The sequence below is a fragment of the Schistocerca nitens genome, chromosome 12 (assembly GCF_023898315.1).
Source record: "Schistocerca nitens isolate TAMUIC-IGC-003100 chromosome 12, iqSchNite1.1, whole genome shotgun sequence".
Taxonomy (NCBI): Eukaryota; Metazoa; Arthropoda; class Insecta; order Orthoptera; family Acrididae; genus Schistocerca; species Schistocerca nitens.
The window spans coordinates 19,337,251-19,361,942 of record NC_064625.1 but is presented as its reverse complement, the minus strand read 5'-3'; the positions used below and the strand labels follow the sequence as shown (position 1 = coordinate 19,361,942).

The 24,692-nt window shown below is 43.4% G+C and overlaps 1 protein-coding gene across 1 annotated transcript in view; it reads left to right on the top strand.

Annotated features, from left to right (window-relative positions):
• Positions 1-24,692, top strand: part of LOC126215200 (reelin domain-containing protein 1) — a 141,801-nt gene that overhangs the window by 29,320 nt on the left and 87,789 nt on the right. The window contains exon 3 of the mRNA XM_049941865.1: positions 10,956-11,181. Coding sequence (XP_049797822.1) covers positions 10,956-11,181 — 226 coding nt within the window. The remainder of the gene's footprint in view (positions 1-10,955; positions 11,182-24,692) is intronic.

Genomic DNA, 24,692 nt, shown 5'->3' with positions numbered 1-24,692 from the left:
GTCTACACTTTATATCCTCTCTACTTCGACCATCACTAGTTATTTTGCTCCCCAAATAGAAAAACTCATTTACTGCTTTTAGTGTCTCATTTCCTAAACTAATTCCCTCAGCATCACCCGAGTTAACTACATTCCATTATCCTCGTTTTTCTTTTGTTGATGTTCATCTTATATCCTCCTTTCAAGACACTGTCCATTCCATTCAACGGTTCTTTCAGGTCCTTTGCTGTCTCTGGTTGGTATCTAAAAAGAATTCCGCTGAAAATGCAACAAAAGCAGCTACTTGTTTTCACGTTGCTTGTTGAACATTTGTAGCTTCCAGGGAAGTGCCATCAGTGGTGAATTTTGAGTAAAACCTACACGCATTTCTTGTTGCAATGTTAAAACTTGCTTCTTTTGCCAAAACACAGCACAGTTTACACAGTGTCAGAATTGTGAGAGAATTGTGAAACAGTGGTTTATTAACTTTATTAGCTGAGGGACTGAGGAAAAGTAAGATCAGCAGCTTACAAAACAGCACCTCCTTAGTACACAAAAATAAACGCGTAATGTCTTCATTAATGTTGTTCCGAAAACGACAGCGTTTCTCTTCTCACCAGCTATCGATGGCCCCTAAAAATCATCGAAAAGTCTGTAACTTATGGAATAACACGGTAAGTAAGGAACTGTGGCAAAATAATTCTCTACGTGTGCTATTATTTGTCAAAATCTCATTTTGATATCTCAAACCGTTTATGAAATATGAGGAATGTTGTGTATATTTCGTTAGGACTTTTTCGTTGGCACAGGGCGATCGCAAATGAGTGCGTTACGTCAGATCAGTTTTCTCGAGATTGGTGACAGATACGTAGGTCGTTGAATAAGTAATGCCCCACATTTCTTTTCTCATAACATATTAATCGTTAAAGAGTCCGCCTCCGTAGCGTAGCGGTAGCATTATCGCCTACCACGCAGGGGGCCCGGGTTCGATTCCCGGCAGGGGACTGGGTGTTGTGTGTTCTTCATCATCATTGACTCGCAAGTCGCCGAAGTGCCGTCAACTGTTAAGGACTTGCGAAACGGCGGCCGAATTCCCCCGAATGGGGCCCCCCGGCCAACAATGCCATACGATCGTTTCCATTTTTTTTTATCGTTAAGATTCAGTACTTGGTGACTATATACACTCCTGGAAATTGAAATAAGAACACCGTGAATTGATTGTCCCAGGAAGGGGAAACTTTATTGACACATTCCTGGGGTCAGATACATCACATGATCACACTGACAGAGCCACAGGCACATAGACACAGGCAACAGAGCATGCACAATGTCGGCACTAGTACAGTGTATATCCACCTTTCGCAGCAATGCAGGCTGCTATTCTCCCATGGAGACGATCGTAGAGATGCTGGATGTAGTCCTGTGGAACGGCTTGCCATGCCATTTCCACCTGGCGCCTCAGTTGGACCAGCGTTCGTGCTGGACGTGCAGACCGCGTGAGACGACGCTTCATCCAGTCCCAAACATGCTCAATGGGGGACAGATCCGGAGATCTTGCTGGCCAGGGTAGTTGACTTACACCTTCTAGAGCACGTTGGGTGGCACGGGATACTTGCGGACGTGCATTGTCCTGTTGGAACAGCAAGTTCCCTTGCCGGTCTAGGAATGGTAGAACGATGGGTTCGATGACGGTTTGGATGTACTGTGCACTATTCAGTGTCCCCTCGACGATCACCAGTGGTGTACGGCCAGTGTAGGAGATCGCTCCCCACACCATGATGCCGGGTGTTGGCCCTGTGTGCCTCGGTCGTATGCAGTCCTGATTGTGGTGCTCACCTGCACGGCGCCAAACACGCATACGACCATCATTGGCACCAAGGCAGAAGCGACTCTCATCGCTGAAGACGACACGTCTCCATCCGTCCCTCCATTCACGCCTGTCGCGACACCACTGGAGGCGGGCTGCACGATGTTGGGGCGTGAGCGGAAGACGGCCTAACGGTGTGCGGGACCGTAGCCCAGCTTCATGGAGACGGTTGCGAATGGTCCTCGCCTATACTCCAGGAGCAACAGTGTCCCTAATTTGCTGGGAAGTGGCGGTGCGGTCCCCTACGGCACTGCGTAGGATCCTACGGTCTTGGCGTGCATCCGTGCGTCGCTGCGGTCCGGTCCCAGGTCGACGGGCACGTGCACCTTCCGCCGACCACTGGCGACAACATCGATGTACTGTGGAGACCTCACGCCCCACGTGTTGAGCAATTCGGCGGTACGTCCACCCGGCCTCCCGCATGCCCACTATACGCCCTCGCTCAAAGTCCGTCAACTGCACATACGGTTCACGTCCACGCTGTCGCGGCATGCTACCAGTGTTAAAGACTGCGATGGAGCTCCGTATGCCACGGCAAACTGGCTGACACTGACGGCGGCGGTGCACAAATGCTGCGCAGCTAGCGCCATTCGACGGCCAACACCGCGGTTCCTGGTGTGTCCGCTGTGCCGTGCGTGTGATCATTGCTTGTACAGCCCTCTCGCAATGTCCGGAGCAAGTATGATGGGTCTGACACACCGGTGTCAATGTGTTCTTTTTTTCATTTCCAGGAGTGTACATCAACATGTCTTGTCCGTGTCCTATTTTTCTACGTCTCCATCATGTTCTAAGGCCGTACGCCAACGTTATGGAATAGCATGTATTCCCTGCTGATAAAAGCTCTTGTCCTGTTGGCGTCGCCTTGTTTTCACTGTATGAATGACACTCTCGTCATCTTCGAAGTGGGTTCTCCGTAGAGAATCTTTAAGTGGCCCTAAGAGATGGTCGGCACGAATAATGGCATCCGTACGATTCAGCATGTCCGGGGCAGTGGTTGTGACGGGACATCCCGAGCGTCGTTGATGGTGGAGCTCTGTTTCTGCATTTCCTGAGGCTGTGACTTTCTTTACCCATCGCCCAACCGTACTCCTATCAACTGCAGCATCGCCATACACTGCACTCAAACTTTTATGAATGTTCACAAAGTTTATTTTTCCGCACACAAGAATTCAATAACAGCACGCTGCTTGTAATGTGAGTCGTATGTAGACGCCATTTTGACGCTGTACTACGGCTCTGCCATCTGCCAGAACGGTTCGAAACTTCACCGGCTCACAGAACAAGCATCAAATGTGAAGCACCAACTAGGACGTTTGTCTATATATATTAACGGCTTTAAAAAAAAAAAAAAAATATGGGGCATTATTTATTGAGCGAAGTCTGAAGAAAAATTCAATGCATTAGCTACATCTACATCTACATGGACAGTCTGCAAATCACATTTAAGTGCCTGGCAGAGGGTTCATCGAACCACCTTCACAATTCTCCATTATTCCAATCTCGTACAGCCCGCGGAAAGAATGAACACCTATATCTTTCCGTAAGAGGTCTGATTTCCCTTATTTTATCTTGGTGATCGTTCCTCTCTACGTAGGCCGGTGTCAACAAAATAGTTTCGCATTCGGAGGAGAAAGTCGGTGATTGGAATTTCGTGAAAAAATTCCGTCACAATGAAAAACGCCTTTCTTTTAATGATGTCCATCCCAAATCCTGTATCATTTCTGTGACACTCTCTCCCATATTTCGCGATAATACAAAACTTGCTGCCTTTCTTTGAACTTTTTCGATGTACTCCGCTAGTCCTATCTGGTAAGGATCGCACACCACGCAGCGATATTCTAAAAGAGGACGGAAAAGCGTACTGTAGGCAATCTCCTTAGTAGGTCTGTTACATTTTCTAAGTGTCCTGGCAATAAAGCGCAGTCTCTGGTTAGCCTTCCCCACAACATTTTCTATGTGTTCCTTCCAATTGAAGTTGTTCGTAATTGTAATATCTAGGTATTTAGTTGAATTTACGGCTTTCAGATTAGACAGATTTATCGTGTAAACGAAGTTTAACGCGTTCCTTTTAGCACTCATGTGGATCACCTCACACTTTTCGTTATGTAAGGTCAACTGCCACTTTTCGCACCATTCAGATATTTTTTCTAAATCGTTTAGCAGTTTGCTTTGATCGTTTGATGACTTTATTAGTGGATAAACGACAGCGTCATCTGCAAACAAAATTTCATATGCAGCAGCATATTATGTAATATGCACCAAGCGCAAAAACATAGCGACCCTTATTTTTCATTGCAAACTTTTTCGAATTTCGCGCAGTGTCTCACTTCCATGTAAATATCACAATAACTATGACCATTAACGAAATGACGGTTACATCATCCTGAAGATCAAATATAAAGCTATAAGTAACGCAAAAATGAATTTTATTACCGAATAGTTTCTGTAAAATCGATTGAGGAATACTGCAGGGCTTGCGCCTCGATTCTGTAATCGCCGACCGGCCGAAAGGTGGTGAACACTATCGACTTGACCCTTCCAAAGAAACGAGTGAACGCTCCCAGCGATTTGGACGAAAATTGGCCACTGAGCATCAGCCACCTTACCCTGTACAGACTATACAGGTGAGGACAGAGCTAAATATGAGTATGAACAAAAGTAAAAAGAAAGTGATGTGATATAGTCGAATTAAATTAGATGGAGCTAAGAAATTAAATTAGGGAATGAAACACGAAAAGCAGTATATCAGTTTTGATATTTGGGAATCAAAGTAATTGGTGGTGGCGCAGGCAGAGAGGCCATAAAATGCACACTGGCTATTGCTGGAAACAGCGTTTCTGAATGAGAAATTTCTTAACATAGAATATAAATGTAAGTGACGGCGTATGTGTGGAGTACAGACTTGTGATGAACTTAAACATGGATGGTAAATAGTTTGGAAACTTTTGACATGTGGTGGCAAAGGTCCTGAGTTCGAATCTCGGTCCGGCACACAGTTTTAATCTGCCAGGAAGTTCCATTTTCGTCTTGTTTTGATGCATACTATCATCATCTGAAATACCGAATAGTTTCTTCTTCAACAGTCTGTATAGTTGGCTGGCAGGCAGAGTCGGCTTGAGGCAGAGCAACAGACGATTTGACAATGAGGTTTGCTTTTTGCAGGGAGTAACCTCCGGGGGCTTAGTTGTGTAGGCAAGGAATGTGACCCCAGACGTTTGGCTAGATGTACTCGAGAGTCAGTGTTTATTTGGAAGTGTGGTACAGTCGCTGCTCCTGTTCCTTATTTATATAAATGATATGCCCTCTAGTATTGTGGGTAACTCTAAAATATTTCTGTTTGCTGTTGACACTAGCTTGGTAGTAAAGGATGTTGCGTGCAACATTGACTCGGTTTAAAATAATGCAGTACATGATCTCAGTTCATGGCTTGTAGAAAATAAACTAACGTTAAATCTCAGTAAGACTCAGTTTTTAAAGTTTCTAACACACAGTTCAGCAAAACGTGACGTTTCAGTTTCACAGAACGGGCATATGATTTGTGAAACTGAACATTTCAAATTTCTAGGTGTTCAGGTAGATAGTAAGCTGTCGTGGAAAGCCCACGTTCAGGATCTTGTTCAAAGACTTAATACTGCCATTTTCACTATTCGAACGGTATCGAAAGTGAGTGATACTTCGACACGTAAATTAGTCTACTTTGCTTGTTTTCATTCACTTATGTCGTATGGTATTATGTTTTGGGGTAACTCTTCCCATTCTAGAAGGATATTTTTGGCTCAGAAACGGGCGGTTCGGGTAGTAAGTGGTGTGAGTTCACGAACCTCTTGTCGACCTCTGTTCACGAGTCTGTGTATTTTGACATTGGCCTCTCAATATGTATATTCCTTATCGTCGTTTCTTGTTACCAATATTAGTTTATTCCCAAGAATAAGCAGCTTTCACTCGGTTAATGTTGGAACACGTGAGGCAATACTGACCCTACGACTTATCTTAGAAGAAAGATTAAGGAAAGGCGGAACTACGTTTCTAGCATTTGTAGACTTAGAGAAAGCTTTTGACAATGTTGACTGGGATACTGTCTTTCAAATTCTGAAGGTGGCAGGAGTAAAGCACAGGGAGCGAAAGGCTATTTACAATTTCTACAGAAAGCAGATAGCAGTTGTAAGAGTCGAGGGACATGAAAGGGAAGCAGTGGTTGGCGAGGGAGTGAGACAGGGTTGTAGCCTCTCCCCGATGCTATTCAATCTGTATATTGATCAAGCAGTAAAGGAAACAAAAGAAAAATTCGGAGTAGGTATTAAAATCCATGGAGAAGAAATAACAACTTTGAGGTTCGCCGATGACAATGTAATTCTGTCAGAGACAGCAAAGGACTTGGAAGAGCAGTTGGACAGAATGGACAGTGTCTCGAAAGGAAGGTATAAGATGAACAACAAAAGCAAAACGAGGATAATGGAATGTAGTCGAATTAAGTCGGGTGATGCTGAGGGAATTAGGAAATGAGACAAAGTAGTAAAGGAGTTTTGCTATTTGGGGAGCAAAATAACTGATGATGGTCGAAGTAGAGAGGATACAAAATGTAGACTGGCAATGGCAAGGAAAGCGTTTCTGAAGAAGAGAAATTTGTTAACATCGAGTATTGGTTTAAGTGTCAGGAAGTCGTTTCTGAAAGTATTTGTATGGAGTGTAGCCGTGTATGGAAGTGAAACAAGGACGATAAATAGTTTAGACAAGAAGATAATAAAAGCTTTCGAAATGTGGTGCTACAGAAGAATGCTGAAGATTAGATGGGTAGATCACATAACTAATGAGGAGGTATTGAATAGAATTGGTGGCACAACTTGACTAGAAGAAGGGATCGGTTGGTAGGACATGTTCTGAGGCATCAAGGGATCACCAATTTAGTATTGGAGGGCAGCGTGGAGGGTAAAAATCGTAGAGGGAGACCAAGAGATGAATACACTAAACAGATTCAGAAGGATGTAGGTTGCAGTAGGTACTGGGAGATGGAGAGCTGCATCAAACCAGTCCCAGGACTGAAGACCACAACACAACAACAACTGGGTTAATACTCGGCAGAAGTCAAACCTCCATTTGTGTCGGACTTCCTTAACTCTTGTGCAAAAAGGAGTGCAGTATACTGCTGCATCCATTTTCAATAAGCTGCCACTCGAATTCAAAAATCTTAGCAGTAATGCACGCGCTTTCAAATCGAAACTGAAGAGGTTCCTCATGGGTCACTCCTATTCTGTCGAGGAGTTCCTGGAAAAATTAAGCTGATTCTTATTGTATTGCTGATAGCGTTCACTTAAACTTATGGACTGACTTGTTTTCAGGTTCATGAACTTTTTATTTTTATCTGTTTATTACTTTTATGTTGTAAGTTCATGTACTAACACGTTCCATGGCCTTTGAGATTTGCTCCTCAATTTGGTCCTACGGAACTTGACGTGTACATAAAAATAAATAAATAAATAATAAAACTTACCGAGCGAGGTGGCACAGTGATTAGCACGCTCGCCTCGCATTCGAGAGGACGACTGTTCATACCCGGGGGCGGCCACCCTGATTTAGGTTTCCCATGTCGCTTCAGGCAAATTCCAGAATTTAAAAACTTTATACATAGCTGCTAAGGTTCGGTGACCGTGTCAGTATTATATTAGAACAAATAAGCCCTCGGTCACAAATATTAAGCCAAAACTGACCAGGTTCCGACGCTACTATGAGCGTCGTCTTCAGAATTAGACTAACTGTTCTAAGACATATTAGGTATATAATACATTAATATAATTAAAGTTTGTACTGATTGGAGAAGATGTAGTACTTACAAGTCACATATTAAAAAAGAAAAGAAACATATACTGACCAAATCGTGCCTGCTTCTCTCTTCATCCACAGTATCAAAAAATGGCCTTTTTTCATTCTGCCGTCCACCGAGCCACCTCCATACCACTTTCAACAGAAAAGCTAAATGAGGTGATTAATTTACTTAAAACCATAGCAGTCAATAATGAATTTACGCCTAACATAGTGGACGATATCCTAAAAAAGAAAACTGCAAGAACTACCACGCTCAACATCTCATGCACTGAAATTAACCAAAAAAAAACGTTTTTCTATTCCTTTAATAGGACCCATTTCCTATCAGATTCAGCGCATGCTTCGCAACAAATACAACTGCAATGTTGCCTTCTCTACAAATAATAATCTAAAGAGAAACTTCATTCATAATTTGAAATCCATTCGCTCCCCTACAGAAAGTTCTGGCGTTTATAAGATCATCTGCGATACCTGCTCCTATTATATAGGGCAAACTGGACGTGCTTTCACCATCAGATATAAAGAACATCTTTTGAGAAAGAACGGCACCAGTCTCCTAAATTCATCCTTTGCCGATCATCTCTTAATTACTGGACAAGTGCCTAAAGCCATAGGCCATAACAATATTCTGCATACCGAAAAGAAGGGGCGTAGGTTAGATGTCTTAGAGGAATTGGAGATTTTCAAACATCTCTCTTGTCATGATGGCCCCATTCCCAACGAACAGCTGCAAATGCGAAATAAAAACTTTTTCGACTGTATAAAGCCATTGCTTGATCTTTGATTCAGATTTCCTCATGCAGTTTACCGAAATGTTGTTTTCCTGTCACATCTTTGCTGTTTTCTTGTATGTCATAACTAACGTTTTTTACGTTACAAAATGTACCTCTATTTAAAGCATATAAATATGTAACTTCATCCTATTATTATTAGTGCTTACGTTATGCCTGAATCAGCTGCATCACAATTTCATGTGTAATTTTGAATGCACAGTAGCCTATTTGTTTCTGCGGCTACTAGATGGCGCTCGTAGCAACACCATGTTTACTTGCCCACACTTTCTAAAGTGGGCACCTCAGTCTTGTTGCAACCCTTGTTCACTAAAGTACGAGCAGCCCTTAGCGGCTCGCCGTCTCACAACTATTCATGACGTCGCCTTTCCGGCTTACAAGGAGACGGCATGACCGTGGGGTCGGGGATTTGTCCGAAATTTTGTGTGGTGAAAGAGGACCCCTAACACCTCACGTGGTTAAAATATTAGGACGCACTACCCAGAAAATGCCGGGAAAAAATCGACCCAAAGTTTCTTAGGTGCCTTATGAGTATAAAATGTTAGTCCATCGCCCAGCCGCGGTCTGTCCTAGACGTTTAGGGCTCGTACTCTTACGCCAGAGGTCACGGGTTCGATTCCTCCTCCAGCACTTCTTTTTTCATCTGTTGCATTTTCTTTTGTTATTCCACCAATTATTCAGAAAGTTTTCGAAACCTACATTATCTTTAACAGATGAGTTTCATTATTGAATAAAAATTATTTTCTTTTTTTCCAATAACACAATTCATGGCGGTGGGTTTTCCATTTTTAATTGTAAATTATATGAGAGGAAACATTGGGTTTTTAATCAGAATAAAAAGTCGATTGTGAAACATTTAGTTTTTATACATATAATAATTATAAACAAGGACTGCAGTGGTAATTATCGTAAAAACAAACAAAGCAATAATTTTTGCGACATCTTGCGCAACATATAAAGGCGGATTTTTTTCAATCACAGGGCGTTTGCAATAAATCTGTACAGAAACATGCCCCATTAACATTTACGATAATGTTTGGAGTTTCAGATAATTTTGAGGCAAACCAGGCATATTGAATCATGTCTCGGAATACTGGTGACGATAATTGACGGTGAATTATAGAATGAATTTTTATACAGACTTCCCGGGAATTAATTTCACGATTCTTCTGTAACAATGCGCTGCAATTTTGCAAGCAACGGAAGGAAAAAGTGCCGGAGGAGGAATCGAGCCCGAGACCTCTGGCGTGAGGGTCCGAGCGTTAACCATGTTTTTCTTTCCTTTATTAAAACAACCATATATGTACATAAGCACAAAAAGAAAATAATAAAGTGCTGGAACTGTTTTAACACGAATTGTATCCTACAATAGACTGAAGAACACATTTCAAAATATTGCCATTTGTAAGCTTACAAAATAGAACAAAAATAGTAAAGTGACAATAGCCTCTTCAGTCCAGACAGAGACATAGAACCAAAACGCAACCGTATATATATAATTGACTGTCTTAACTAGAATGGCAGTTCTGTCATTTGATTCATAACCGTCCGAAACTCAAAAGTAATTTGGAGCATACGAACGGATAACAAGAGATGCACAGGAAACATAAATTAATAATTAATGAAAACGTCATAATGAGTTAATAACACCACTGAGAAGTCGGGAGCGGTCTTAGGAACAGGTGTAAACCCTTATTCGTTGTGTATTTTGTTCGCTACATAGTCTTGCATGTGATTTGTGTCCTTACCGGCATCGAGGATTACCCTACGCCTTGTTTTTCAAAAATTATGTCTAACATGTTAGCAAACATCTTCCTGAAATTTGGTTAACGTTTCATCTTCCAACGTGCCGTTCTCATGTAAGCCTCGATACTAATGAGATTATCTTTACTGTGGATGATGATATATGTCACAAACTTTGGGCCAGACCACGGCTGCGCAATGGACTAACATTTTATACTCACACGGCACCTAAGAAACTTTGGATCGATTTTTCTCGGGATTTTCCGGCTAGTGCGTCCTAATATTTTAACCACATGAAGTGTTAGGGCTCCTCTTTCACCACACAAATTTTCGGACAAATCCCCGACCCCACGGTCGTGCCGTCTCCTTGTTAGATCTTTTTTAATGTGTGACTTGTAAGTACTGCATCTTTTCCAGTAAGTACAAACATTAATAAAATTAATGTATTATATACCTAATATGTCTTAGAACAGTTAGTCTAATTCTGAAGACAACGCTCATAGTAGCGTCGAAACCTGGTCAATTCTGACTTAACATCTGTGACCGAGGGCTTATTTGTTCTAATATAAATTCCAGAATTGTTCCTCTGGAAGGGCACGGCCGACTTCCTTCCCCACCCTTCCCTAATCCGACGCGACCGACGGCCCCGCTGATCGGTCCCCTCCCTCGAATCGACCAACCGACCAAACGACGGCCGGCTTCTGGCGCGGACACAGGTGAGCTCGTGCTGAGACGTCCTTCCTGTCGTTCGGCAGTGACCATCGAGGGCGGCCGCGGGGAGCCCTTCCGGGGCTTCTTCGTGCAGGCGCGCGACGCGGCCACGGGGGCGTGGCTGGGCACGTGGGAGGAGCACCCGCCCTACACGAACGGCCTGCCCGAGTGCGCCGCCATCACGCACGGAGACAACCGGGACAAGGCGCGCGTCACGCTCACGTGGCAGGCGCCGAGGGGCGCAAGCGACGGCGGCCAGGTCTACTTCACGTGAGTACCGACACCACCAGCTCTCACACACGTATAGTTTACACACTGGGACTGTTGATATTTTTAAAAGTAGCGGGAGTCCCATACATCGATATTAAAAGTATCATTATCGGCCCTCGAAATATCACATCGATATATCAACGAAAAAATATCGACTTACCGGCCTATAAAAATATCGGCTGCTCATTGTAAATATACTGCTGGTGAAACTTCCTGGCAGATTAAAACTGTGTGCGCGACCGAGACTCGAACTCGTAACCATTGCTTTTCGCGGGCAAGTGCTCTACCAGACACGAGATACTGGCAGGAGTAAAGCTGTGAGGACCGGGCGTAAGCCGTGCTTCGGTAGCTCAGACGGTAGAGCACTTGCCCGCGAAAGGCAAGGGTCCCGAGTTCGAGTCTCAGTCGGGCACACAGTTTTAATCTCCAAGGAAGTTTCATATCAGCGCACACTCCGCTGCAGAGTGAAAATCTCATTCTGCAATACTGCTGGTTTTAAATCTGTGTGTTTAAGTATTGTCCTCGACTGTGAGTCTTTATCGGAGGTGAGGGTATCATCTGGAGTGCCCCAGGGAAGTGTGGTAGGTCCGCTGTTGTTTTCTGTCTACATAAATGATCTTTTGGATAGCGTGGATAGCAATGTGCGGCTGTTTGCTGATGATGCTGTGGTGTACGCGATGGTGTCGTCGTTGAGTGACTGTAGGAGGATACAAGATGACTTGGACAGGATTGGTGATTGGTGTAAAGAACGGCAGCTAACTCTAAATTTAGATAAATGTAAATTAGTGCAGGTGAATAGGAAAAAGAATCCTGTAATGTTTGAATACTCCATTAGTAGTGTAGCGCTTGACACACTCGATTAAATACTTGGGCGCAACATTGCAGAGCGATATGAAGTGTAACGGCAGTTGTGGGGAAGGCGCATAGTCGTCTTCGGTTCGTTGGTAGAATTTTGGGAAGATGTGGTTCATCTGTAAAGGAGACCGCTTACAAAACACTAATACGACCTATTCTTGAGTACTGATCGAGCGTTTGGGATCCATATAAGGTCGGATTGAGGGAGGACATAGAAGCAATTAAGAGCCAGGCTGCTAGATTTGTTACTGGTAGGTTTGATCATCACGCGAGTGTTGCGGAAATGCTTCAGGAACTCGGGTGGGAGTCTCTGGAGGAAAGGAGGCGTTCTTTTCGTGAATCGCTACTGAGGAAATTTAGGGAAACAGGATTTGAGGCTGACTGCAGTACAATTTTACTGCCGCCAACTTACATTTCGCGGAAAGACCCCAAAGAAAAGATAAGAGAGATTAGGGCTCCTACAGAGGCATATAGGCAGACATTTTTCCCTCGTTCTGTTTGGGAGTGGAGCAGGGAGAGAACATATTAGTTGTGGTACGAGGTACCTTCCGCCAGGCACCGTATCGTGGATTGCGGAGTATTTATGTAGATGTAGATGATTCTCCGTCCCCTGTAGCTGAGTGGCCAGCGCGACAGAATGCAATCCTGAGGGCCCAGGTTCGATTCCCGGCTGGGTCGGAGATTTTCTTCGCTCAGGGACTGGGTGTCGTGTTGTCCTGATCATCATCATTTCATCCCCATCGACGCGCAAGTCGCCTAAGTGGCGTCAAGTCGAAAGACTTGCACCCGGCGAACGGTCTACCCGCCGGGAGGCCCTAGTCACACGACATTTATTTATTTAGTATTGATTTATTATTAGATATTCTGTATATGGACAAGCTACACTGAAGAGCCAAAGAATCTGGTACACCTGCCTAATATCGTGTAGCGCCCCCGCGAGCACGCAGAGTTGACGCAACACGACGTGGCATGGACTCGACTAATGTCTGAAGTAGTGGTGGGGGGAACTGACACCATGAATCCTGCAGGGCTGTCCATAAATCTGTAAGAGTACCATGGCCTCTTCTGAACAGCACGTTGCAAACCATCCCAGATATGCTCAAAATGTTCATCTGGCGGCCAGCGCAAGTGTTTAAGCCGGCCCATGTGGCCGAGCGGTTCTAGGCTCTTCAGTCCGGAACCGCGCGACCGCTACGGTCGCGGGTTCGAATCCTGCCTCCGGCATGAATGTGTATGATGTCCTTAGGTTAGTTAGGTTTAAGTAGTTCTAAGTTCTAGGGGACTGATGAGCTCAGGTGTTAAGTCCCATAATGCTCAGACCCATTTGAACCATTTTGCAAGTGTTTAAAGTCAGAAGAGTGTTCCTGTAGCAATTCTAGACTTGTGGGGTCTCGCATTGTCCTGCTGGAATTGCCCAAGTCTGTCGGAATGCACAATGGACATGAATGGATTCAGGTAATCGGACAGGACGTTTACAGACCCTCTACCAGCTTTAACAGTCCCCTGCTGACATGCAGGATCCATGCATTCACGAGGTTGTCTCCACACTCGTACAGGTCCATCTGCTCGATACAATTTGAAACGACCTCGTCCGATCAGACAACATGTTTCCAGTCATCAACAGTCCAATGTCGGTGTTGACGGGCCAGGGCGAGGCGTAAAGCCCTGAGCCGTGCAGTCGTCAACGGTGTACGAGTGGATCATCGTCTCCGAAAGCTCATATCGATGATGTTTCATTGAATGGTTCGCACGCTGACGCTTGTTGATGGCCCAGCATTGAAATCTACAGCAGTGTGCGGCAGGGTTGCACTTCTGTCGCGTTCAACGATTCTCTTCAGTCATCGTTGGTCTCGTTCTTTCGGGATCTTTTTCCGGCCTCAGCGATATAGGACATTTGGTGTTTTACCGGATTCCTGATATTCACGGTACACTCGAGAAATGGTCGTACGGGAAAATCCCCACTTCATCGCCACCTCTGAGATGCTGTGCCACCGCTCGTGCGCCGACTATAACGCCACGTTCAAACTAACTTAAATCTTGACAACCTGCCATTGTAGCAGCAGTAACTGATCCAACAACTGCGTCAGACACTTGTTGTCTTACATAGGCGTTGTCGACCTCAGCGCCGTATTCTGCCTATTTACATATCTCTGTATTTGAATATGCATGCCTTTACCGGTTTCTTTGGCTCTTCAATGTTGCTGCCTGTTTATCCACCATAGAGTAAGAATTGAAAGAAATAACATACATGTTGAAGCTTGGCGATAACGAATTTCCTAACTGCATGTGCCGGCCGTTGTGGCAGAGCCGTTCTAGGCGCTACAGTCTGGAGCCGAGCGACCGCTACGGTCGCAGGTTCGAATGCTGCCTCGGGCATGTATGTGTGTGATGTCCTTAGGTTAGTTACGTTTAAGTAGTTGTAAGTAAATGAAGCAGGCAAAAAGGAATACAAACGTCTCAAAAATGAGATCGACAGGAAGTGCAAAATGGCTAAGCGGGGATGGCTAGAGGACAAATGTAAGGATGTAGAGGCCTATCTCACTAGGGGTAAGATAGATACTGCCTACAGGAAAATTATAGAGACCTTTGGAGATAAGAGAACCACTTGTATGAATATCAAGAGCTCAGATGGAAACCCAGTTCTAAGCAAAGAAGGGAAAGCAGAAAGGTGGAAGGAGTATATAGAGGGTCTATACAAGGGCGATGTACTTGAGGACAATATTATGGAAATGGAAGAGGATGTACATGAAGATGAAATGGGAGATATGATACTGCGTGAAGAGTTTGAGAGAGCACTGAAAGACCTGAGTCGAAACAAGGCCCCCGGAGTAGACAACATTCCATTGGAACTACTGACGGCCTTGGGAGAGCCAGTCCTGACAAAACTCTACCATCTGGTGAGCAAGATGTATGAAACAGGCGAAATACCCTCAGACTTCAAGAAGAATATAATAATTCCAATCCCAAAGAAAGCAGGTGTTGACAGATGTGAAAATTACCGAACTGTCAGTTTAATAAGTCACAGCTTCCAAATACTAACACTAATTGTTTACAGACGAATGGAAAAACTAGTAGAAGCCAACCTCGGGGAAGATCAGTTTGGATTCCGTAGAAACACTGGAACACGTGAGGCAATACTGACCTTACGACTTATCTTAGAAGAAAGATTAAGGAAAGGCAAACCTAAGTTTCTAGCATTTGTAGACTTAGAGAAAGCTTTTGACAATGTTGACTGGAATACTCTCTTTCAAATTCTAAAGGTGGCAGGGGTAAAATACAGGGAGCGAAAGGCTATTTACAATTTGTACAGAAACCAGATGGCAGTTATAAGAGTCGAGGGACATGAAAGGGAAGCAGTGGTTGGGAAGGGAGTAAGACAGGGTTGTAGCCTCTCCCCGATGTTGTTCAATCTGTATATTGAGCAAGCAGTAAAGGAAACAATAGAAAAATTCGGAGTAGGTATTAAAATTCATGGAGAAGAAATAAAAACTTTGAGATTCGCCGATGACATTGTAATTCTGTCAGAGACAGCAAAGGACTTGGAAGAGCAGTTGAACGGAATGGATGGTGTCTTGAAGGGAGGATATAAGATGAACATCAACAAAAGCAAAACGAGGATAATGGAATGTAGTCAAATTAAGTCGGGTGATGTTGAGGGTATTAGATTAGGAAATGAGACACTTACAGTAGTAAAGGAGTTTTGCTATTTGGGGAGCAAAATAACTGATGATGGTCAAAGTAGAGAGGATATAAAATGTAGACTGGCAATGGCAAGGAAAGCGTTTCTGAATAAGAGAAATTTGTTAACATCGAGTATAGATTTAAGTGTCAGGAAGTCATTTCTGAAAGTATTTGTATGGAGTGGAGCCATGTATGGAAGTGAAACATGGACGATAAATAGTTTGGACAAGAAGAGAATAGAAGCTTTCGAAATGTGGTGCTACAGAAGAATGCTGAAGATTAGATGGGTAGATCACATAACTAATGAGGAAGTATTGAATAGGATTGGGGAGAAGAGAAGTTTGTGGCACAACTTGACCAGAAGAAGGGATCGGTTGGTAGGAAATGTTCTGAGGCATCAAGGGATCACCAATTTAGTATTGGAGGGCAGCGTGGAGGGTAAAAATCGTAGAGGGAGACCAAGAGATGAATACACTAAGCAGATTCAGAAGGATGTAGGCTGCAGTGGGTACTGGGAGATGAAGAAGCGTGCACAGGATAGAGTAGCATGGAGAGCTGCATCAAACCAGTCTCAGGACTGAAGACCACAACAACAACACAAAGTCTACGGCACTGATGACCTCAGACGTCAGGTCCCATAGTGCTCAGAGCCATTTGAACCATTTTTTAAAGTAACTGCATGTACATGGCACAATTATAGGCGTCCAATGGGTCCGTCGTTCAGTTTCTATACATATCGGATTTGCCTGGAATACTAACGCCAGCGACCTAGCAGTTGAAGTCTGAAAATAGCGTGGTGGAGCTAAGCGTTGCAGCTTCTGTTGGTGGCGTCAAGCGCCGATTACGTCAGCATATCCCTCACACGTCTTCGCCCACCGGAAAAAACGAATCTCGTCATTTAGATTTTTGTTTATCAACGTCACCCACTATTTTTTAAGAATGCCGATATGAAGAAATAGGACACTAAGTTGCGTTAAAAATTGTTTAGTAACAGAATTGGTGTTGCATACATCCACATCGGAAGATTTCTTATTCCCTTAACACCGCCAGCCGCAGTGCAATCGGACTTCTGTTTGCCGCCTATACTTGCTTCACACAATCAAAGAGAAAGACTGGACGTGATGGGAACAAAAAAAATAGTAAGACTCCTTCACACTGTTAAAATAAAATTATGTTCTATTATTATGTCAAAAATCCGCCTCAGTTGCGAAACGTTACTGGTCTTCACCCAGGTTTCAGCTAGAGTTATCTAGCCTTCTTCAGAAGCATAAAATAAACTAATAAATGCCTGAATAAGGCTAACCGACCGCTTTCCACGAAGTGGGGCCGGGGCTGTTCCTCAGCTGAGTAACGTAGCTTGACATGGTACCACAGGACTTTAGCTTTTTATGTCTGACCGTGCCTTATTCTGGCATGTATTAGTTTATTTTATGCATCTGAAGAAGGCTAGATTACTCTAGCTGAAACCTGGGTAAATACCAGTACCATTTCACAACTGAGGCGGATTTTTGGCGTATTATCACAGTTGCTGACAGGTCTGGAACATGTTAGAAATTCCTAGATGTTCTATTATAATTTCAAGACAATAACTTCATATATTTACCGAAAAAAATGTAAAATAAACATATCGGGGCTCGATATTGCAATTTAGATGTCGACATAATGGGGAAAAGTTTTTATCGATATATATCGATATTTTAGTAAAAATTCGATATATTGATATTTTATCAAAGGGCTTACTCCACACCAGGTCTGCTTCACGTGAGCCCCACTGACACTGCCTCTCGCACAGTTACTCTCCGCGGACGAGAAGTATCATTCGCTGCACTGTCCAACACGCATCCTCCACCAAATGATCAAATTCTCTTCCCTCCTCTACAGACCAAAGTCTTGCTTACCATTCACTCCTCACCACCTCTGAGACTGTGCCGCTTGTAAGCTCTCTGCTGACAATCTGTTACCAAAATTTAATTAATTTTCGGCAATTTGACTGTTTTAATCGATAGCAATGACCATAATGTCATATTACGAATCTGCACTACTGCCGACTGGAATAGTATTCTACTACTGGCCTGTAAAACAGCACCGTCAGTTTCGTACAGTCTCTCATCTGACATTTCCAAGTCAGCTGTAAGGACGAGGAGCGTACAGTATGCTGATGTAACACCTTTTACGTCCGCCAGTCTCCGTTGAAAAATGAGCGACGTCATGGAGTTTTCCAGCTTCAGTCCCTGTAGTTTAATGAACTTACGATAGGTGGCAGCACTTCTAACAACCCTACCACAACAAAGGAAAATTTAATTATGACTGTAGTGTTTCTCACGCTGCTAAATATTGCATTTTCGGGCAACAACAAAGTTACATTATGTGGCAGGTGTCATTAGAGCACAGTAAATAAAGTCATTTCTTGAAATAATGGATAAACTAGGCACTCATCTTTTCGTGTTTCCCACGATGGTCTCGTTGTGGACTCATGGCTCAATCGACGAAAATCTAGGTAGTGATGATTCCAAGCTCGGACGGAAAGAAGCCTAGGTGTTATTCTGCGATATTCAAAAGTTTTATAGATGTGTTTCATAAACCATTCTTGAAGATTAAACTTTTGCAAGTTAGCACAATGATGATGTAAAAAAGTCATCAGCACTCCGAATTTAAGTTACACTTCTTTTTTATTACTTTTGTTGCAATACCACGTAGCTCACAAAACATCACTTCACAATATAAAACATACTTGAAAATATCTTCCTCAGTTTTAAAGTTCACATTTTATAAACTGATTACAATTTGCGTCTTTTCAACATGACGACCAAGACTTGACTCTCTAATAATCGCTTACGCGCCCAAAAATCAGAGTTACAAGTACGTCAAAGATCATAGCGACAAAAAGAAAGAATTCACATAAGAATAATATCATTGCAATACAAACATATCGATGTATCAAAGTACCTCTACATTAATGAAATGAAATCTGAATGTTGTATCAGAAATATGTTAACCACTTTACAGAAACAGTAGAATATTGCTGGTATCGAGAAGTTGAGGTGAGGTGCCGTAATGGTTAGGTACTTCAAGTACCATTACACACTGCACGTAGCCTTTAAAATGGCGTCTGTAATCCAGGTGCATTCCAAGCAGAGACAGCTGTCACTGAGTTTCTTTCGGCGGAAAACGGGAGGATGGCAAATATTCGTAGGCGCTTGTAGAATGTCTGTGGGGACCTGGCGGTGGACAAAAGCGAGGAGAGTCGTTGGGCGAGGCGTCTGTCATCACTGTAGTAAGGTCCCCATGTCCCGCCTGCCAGCTGGATGCAGCCTTCTGACAGCGGCCATGTTGGAACGTGCGGACACACTCATTCGAGGTGATGGACGGATCACAATCAAACACCTCTCTGCACAACTGGACGCCTCTGTCGGTGGTGCTGACTCACTCGTCCACCAGTATTCTGAGACGTGTGCTCACTGGGTTCCTTGCAGCATAACAGAAGACTACAAACAGCAACAAAGGACCATCTATGTGGAACTGCTTGTGGTTTATGAGGCTGATCGTGACAGTTTTTTGTCGAATGTCGTCACAGGTGATGAAACATGGGTTCATCAGTTCGACCCGGAAACAAAACCTCAATCCATCGAGTGGCGCCACACCACGTCTCCGCCAAAGACAACGTTTAAAGCCGCATCCTCAGCAGGTCTAGTCTAAATATAGATAAATGTAAATTAATGCAGATGAATAGGAAAAAGAATTCCGTAATGTTTGAATACTCCATTAGTAGTGTAGCGCTTGGCACAGTCACGTCGATTAAATATTTGGGCATAACATTGCAGAGCGATATGAAGTGGGACAAGCATGTAATGGCAGTTGTGGGGAAGGCGCATAGTCGTCTTCGGCTCATTCCTAGAATTTTGGGAAGATGTGCTTTATCTGTAAAGGAGACCGCTTATAAAACGCTAATACGACCTATTCTTGAGTACTGCTCGAGCGTTTGGGATCCATATAGGGTCGGATTGAGGGAGGACATAGAAGCAATTAAGAGCCAGGCTGCTAGATTTGTTACTGGTAGGTTTGATCATCACGCGAGTGTTACGGAAATGCTTCAGGAACTCGGGTGGGAGTCTCTAGAGGAAAGGAGGCGTTCTTTTCGTGAATCGCTACTGAGGAAATTTAGAGAACCGGCATTTGAGGCTGACTGCAGTACAATTTTACTACCGCCAACTTACATTTCGCGGAAAGACCACAAAGATGAGATAAGAGAGGGCTCGTACAGAGGCATATAGGTAGTCATTTTTCCCTCGTTCTGTTTGGGAGTGAACAGGGAGAGAAGATGCTAGTCGCGGTACGAGATGCCCTCCGCCACGCACCGTATGGTGGATTGCGGAGTATGTATGTAGATGTAGAAGTCTGTGCACGCGAGACGAGCTCACTAAACTTCATTGGGATGTTCACCCTACAGCCCAGATCTCGCACCTGCCGGCTTCCATGTCTTTGGTCCGACGAAGGATGCACTCCATGGGAAGCAGTACATGGATAATGAGATGATTCTTGATGCAGCAGAACGTTGCGTCCAATGTCGACCAGTAGAGCCGTGTCATGCTGGCATACAGACCGTCCCAGTAAGGTGGTGGAAGACCATCACACTGAACCGAGGCCGGCCGCGGTGGCCGAGCTGTCCCAGGCGCTTCAGTCCGGAACCGAGCGACTGCGACTGCTACGGTCTCAGGTTCGAATCCTGCCTCGGGCATGGATGTGTGTGATGTCCTTAGGTTAGTTAGGTTTAAGTAGTTCTGAGTTCTAGGGGACCGATGACCTCAGTCCATAGTGCTCAGAGCCATTTCAACCATTTTTTGTGACCGACCCATCGTTCAGTAATCGTTTGATTTAAACAGTCCCGCACTTCCAGATGCCAGTGTGGCGGTGCTCCATCCTGTTGGTAAATGAAGTCGTTTGAATCGGTCTCCATCTGTGGGAAAGAAGACTTCCCACGCATATCGAGATATGTGCTTCCTGTAACTGTTCTCGGCAAAGAAAACTGCACAAAGCGCACAAAATTTTGGAGAGTCCCTATCATGTTGTACAACTTCATATGGTTGTTCCGTACCCCATATTTTCACATTGTGACGGTTCACCTTTCCGTTTAAATGGAATGTTGCCTCGTCACTAAACATTAAAGAAAACTGTCGTCGTCCATCTTGTCAAGAACGAAATTCTAGAACTCCTCACGTTGTTGTTCGTCACCTTGACGAAGAGCTTGCAGTAGCTGAATTTTGTACGGTTTAATGTGCAAAAGTCGACTCAACACGCCTCAGACGGACATTGGGGGCATGTTGAGCTGTCGAGCTGCACGGCGAACGGATTTCTGCGGACTCCTTGTGAAACTACAGCGGATGCGTTCGACGTCTGTGTCAGACACTCGGGGATGGCCCGGCGATTTGCCTTCACACAATCAACCTGTTTCTCGGAATTGTTCATGCCATCGTGTAATTCTCTGTGCTGTAGGAGGATCCACACCACACCTAGTACGAAACTCACGCTGAACACTTATTAAGGATCCGCACTGCCCGAAACGTAGAACACAAAACGCTTTCTGTCGCGACACCATTTTTACTAGAACTGAAACGGGCGCACAAACTCAAGTGTTTGCTCTTTCCAACAGTATGTTGTTCACGCACAAATCGCAAATAACATAATAGTTATGATTTTTTAAAATCGGTTGACTCTTTTTGATAGACCCTGTAGTTTCGAAGTCATAGAGCGACTGGTGAACAGAGAGTGTGTCAGCGATGTTCCATTGCTTGGTTGCACAGGGCTCAACAAGAGGCTCAACAGAGGTTACTCCCTTCCCTTAGCAGGGACAGACCCGCTAAATTCTTCGGACACACCAGCACTTTTCTTGTGGATACCCCAAGTGTGGTACAGTATATTCATTCAGTTTGCTGTTATAATTTGGAATTAGGCGTAAAGTCGTTATTTCACCTTCTAGTAAATTTCAGATTTTGCTTAGTACTACATCTAAGTACTTATTTTCGTGGTTGTAGTTTGGTTGTATTTTATTAGTTTTTTGTTTAGAAGTAACTTTGATTACAAAGCCTTTGTCCATGAGTAGATGCTTCCAAGTGTAACTGAAGATCAACCAGCTGAGTCTTTCATGTTTTTGTTTACTCCTAAATTCAAATGCCTATTCGTTCAGGAAACTTTTAAGCTCTCATACATCAGTATTAGTGCGATTTTAATGTGTTAGTTGATGCTTTAGTCTCGATCTGGCACTGTAGTCGATCAAAGCTCATCCTAGGCACTTGACATGTTCACCAACAAAGGATAAAGACTGAAGAATGAACGAACACACTGATATCACACGAATTCTGACATGAAGAGTTTTAAAAGTTTGCTAAATAAACATGCATTTGAATTAAGGAGCGTCTCATGGACAAATGCTACTAAATCAAGACGCCTTCACACGCGAAAAAGCATGAAATACAACTGAAAGTATATCTACAACTCTGTTATTTAAAAGCCTACGAACATGAACATCGAAATGAGAGGAACTCCATCTTACGTGAAGTACGTATTTTGTCGCGTTAGTAAAGGCACACATTCTAGCAGAACAGGTAAAGTATCCTCTAAGAAAGCATGGTAAGTCTCTTCTCTCATCCTTGGTTCTACAATAAGAAGCGCTAACAAACAGTCATCAACAATATGTGCCTAAACGGAACTCTTTGATGATGTCGTGATTACACAATTTCGTGAGGATTCTCGATAGTCCGCAATAAGGAATAGGAGTGGTTCCAAAATTGAACCTTGTGGGACTCCCTTCGTGATTTCTCCCTTGTCACTAAAATTATATTCCGCAATATGTGAGGGATATTTCCTGAAAATTTGGCTATGACTTTTTGTTACGCACTGTATATGAAGATGTAGGGTCGAAATGGATAGCTCTGTGTTGATGTCCGCGGAAGAAGCGTACCAACCTACCTCGCTCACAGAGATTTGTTTATACAAATAAACGTTAGCGATATTCCAGTGCCTAGAGCTCATCAAACCGATGGAAATAATGAGTGCGAAATGAGAGTCGAGGACAGAGAACGTCCGGAAACGGTGCGGCTTTGAAAGCAAAATGATGAGTTACTTAACAGGGTTGCAGACTAATGCTCGTTAGAAAACGACGTGAGCGCTTATAAACGGAGGCCGCTTTCTCCACATGCGTTCCGCTAGCCGGGAACAGAGCAGCCGCTCGGAGAGATTGCATAAGCAGAGATAATCGTGAGCCTAGTTTGCAGCAGATCGCCGGCTGCCAGACGTAATAATAATACCAGAAAAGCGCGCCCACAGAACGGAGAAAGTTGACTCCGTTAACGACGCCACAGATTCCGCACCGCGGAGGTAGTTACGCATCCCGCCGCCCGAGGCGCTGCACACAGAGTTGCTCAAGTAGTTTCCTCTGCAGTCGCGAAGAATGCGCTGGCCGTCGTGTCCGTTACACCACGTGGGACTGTGAACATAGTCGAATATGCTAGTTTTCTTTTGACTGTGCTTGTGAAATCATAAGTGTCAAAAAATGAGTTTCATATTGCTGTACGGCACCCGCATCATTCTAGCACACCCTACAGTAGATAATCCTAATTCACTTCACCCGAAACTTGCATAACCAAAAATGTATTGTATTGTATATTTATTGGTCCTGTGAATCATACACTGTACAGGGGTACATAATGATATAGGACAAGTCAAATAATTTGCAATAAAGTTTAACGGAAAAACTGTTGTATGGTTTTCAGTATATAGAATATAACTAACATATGGAATTAACATTTCACAAATAAATTTTACATGCACACATTTCATGCTTTCGGCCTTGATTTACAGACACACACATATATGTAATAGACCACATATAATACATAGATAAATCTACATGTATACATTTCTTATTTTGGCCTTAATTGTATAAAATATTTAAATTTTTCTCATATTTACATTGTAAATAAAAATTCATCAACACTATAGTAGCAATTCTGTAGCAAGTAGTCACTCACTGCAGTTTTGAATTTATGCATGCCAGTTATTGCCTTAATTTTTTAGGTAGTTTGTTACACAGTTTTTGTCCTGCTTGCAAGGGTCCTTTCTGTTATAGTGTTGTATGTGAAAACTGCATATGTAAATCTTGATTATTCCTTGTGTTGTATGAATGGATGTTTTGGTTTTTTGGAGCAATCTTGCTATTTTCATCTACGATTTTCCTTATAAACATTATTGTTTCTAGGATATAGAGGCATGGTAATGGAATAATATGAAGCTTTTTAAATGAGGGTTTGCATGAAAATCGAGGTGCTGAGCCTTCCATGGCTCTTATAATTCTTTTTTGTGCAATAAAACAGCTTTGGCTGAGTGGTGAATTTCCCCAGTAAATTAAACCATATCTTAGTAGTGATTCTGCTTGGGCATAGTACACATTTTTTATGGCTTGCATTGATATGCATCAAGCAAGAATTTTTATACTATAAAAAATGATATTTAATTTACTACATAGGTGTTGTGTGTGTTTCTGCCATCTTAGGTCATCTTGGATCCAAACTCCCAAAAATTTGGTGCTATTTACAATTTCAAGTCTTTTGCCTAACAGTTCTATGGTTGCAGTTAAAGGCTGTTTATTCTGCGCTGTTTGTAGATGCATAGCGTTTGTTTTATGTGTGTTTATTATTAAGTTGTTCATTGCGAACGATTCTGATACATGTCAAGTGCTCTGGGGTCTTTCCTTTGATAAGTGTATTTGTATCATCGGCATATTTAATGTACTTATAGCTAGGGCTGGATGGTTCCAGGTCATTTACAAACAGCAAGAACAAGATTGGTCCCAGTACGGAGCCCTGCGGCACACCATGTTTAACACACTGCAGTCGGCAAATGCAAAATTTGTGCTTGCCATTTGCCATACATATAATTACAGGATTTCGATTTTACGAAGAGTAGTCCACGGCATTGGTCCC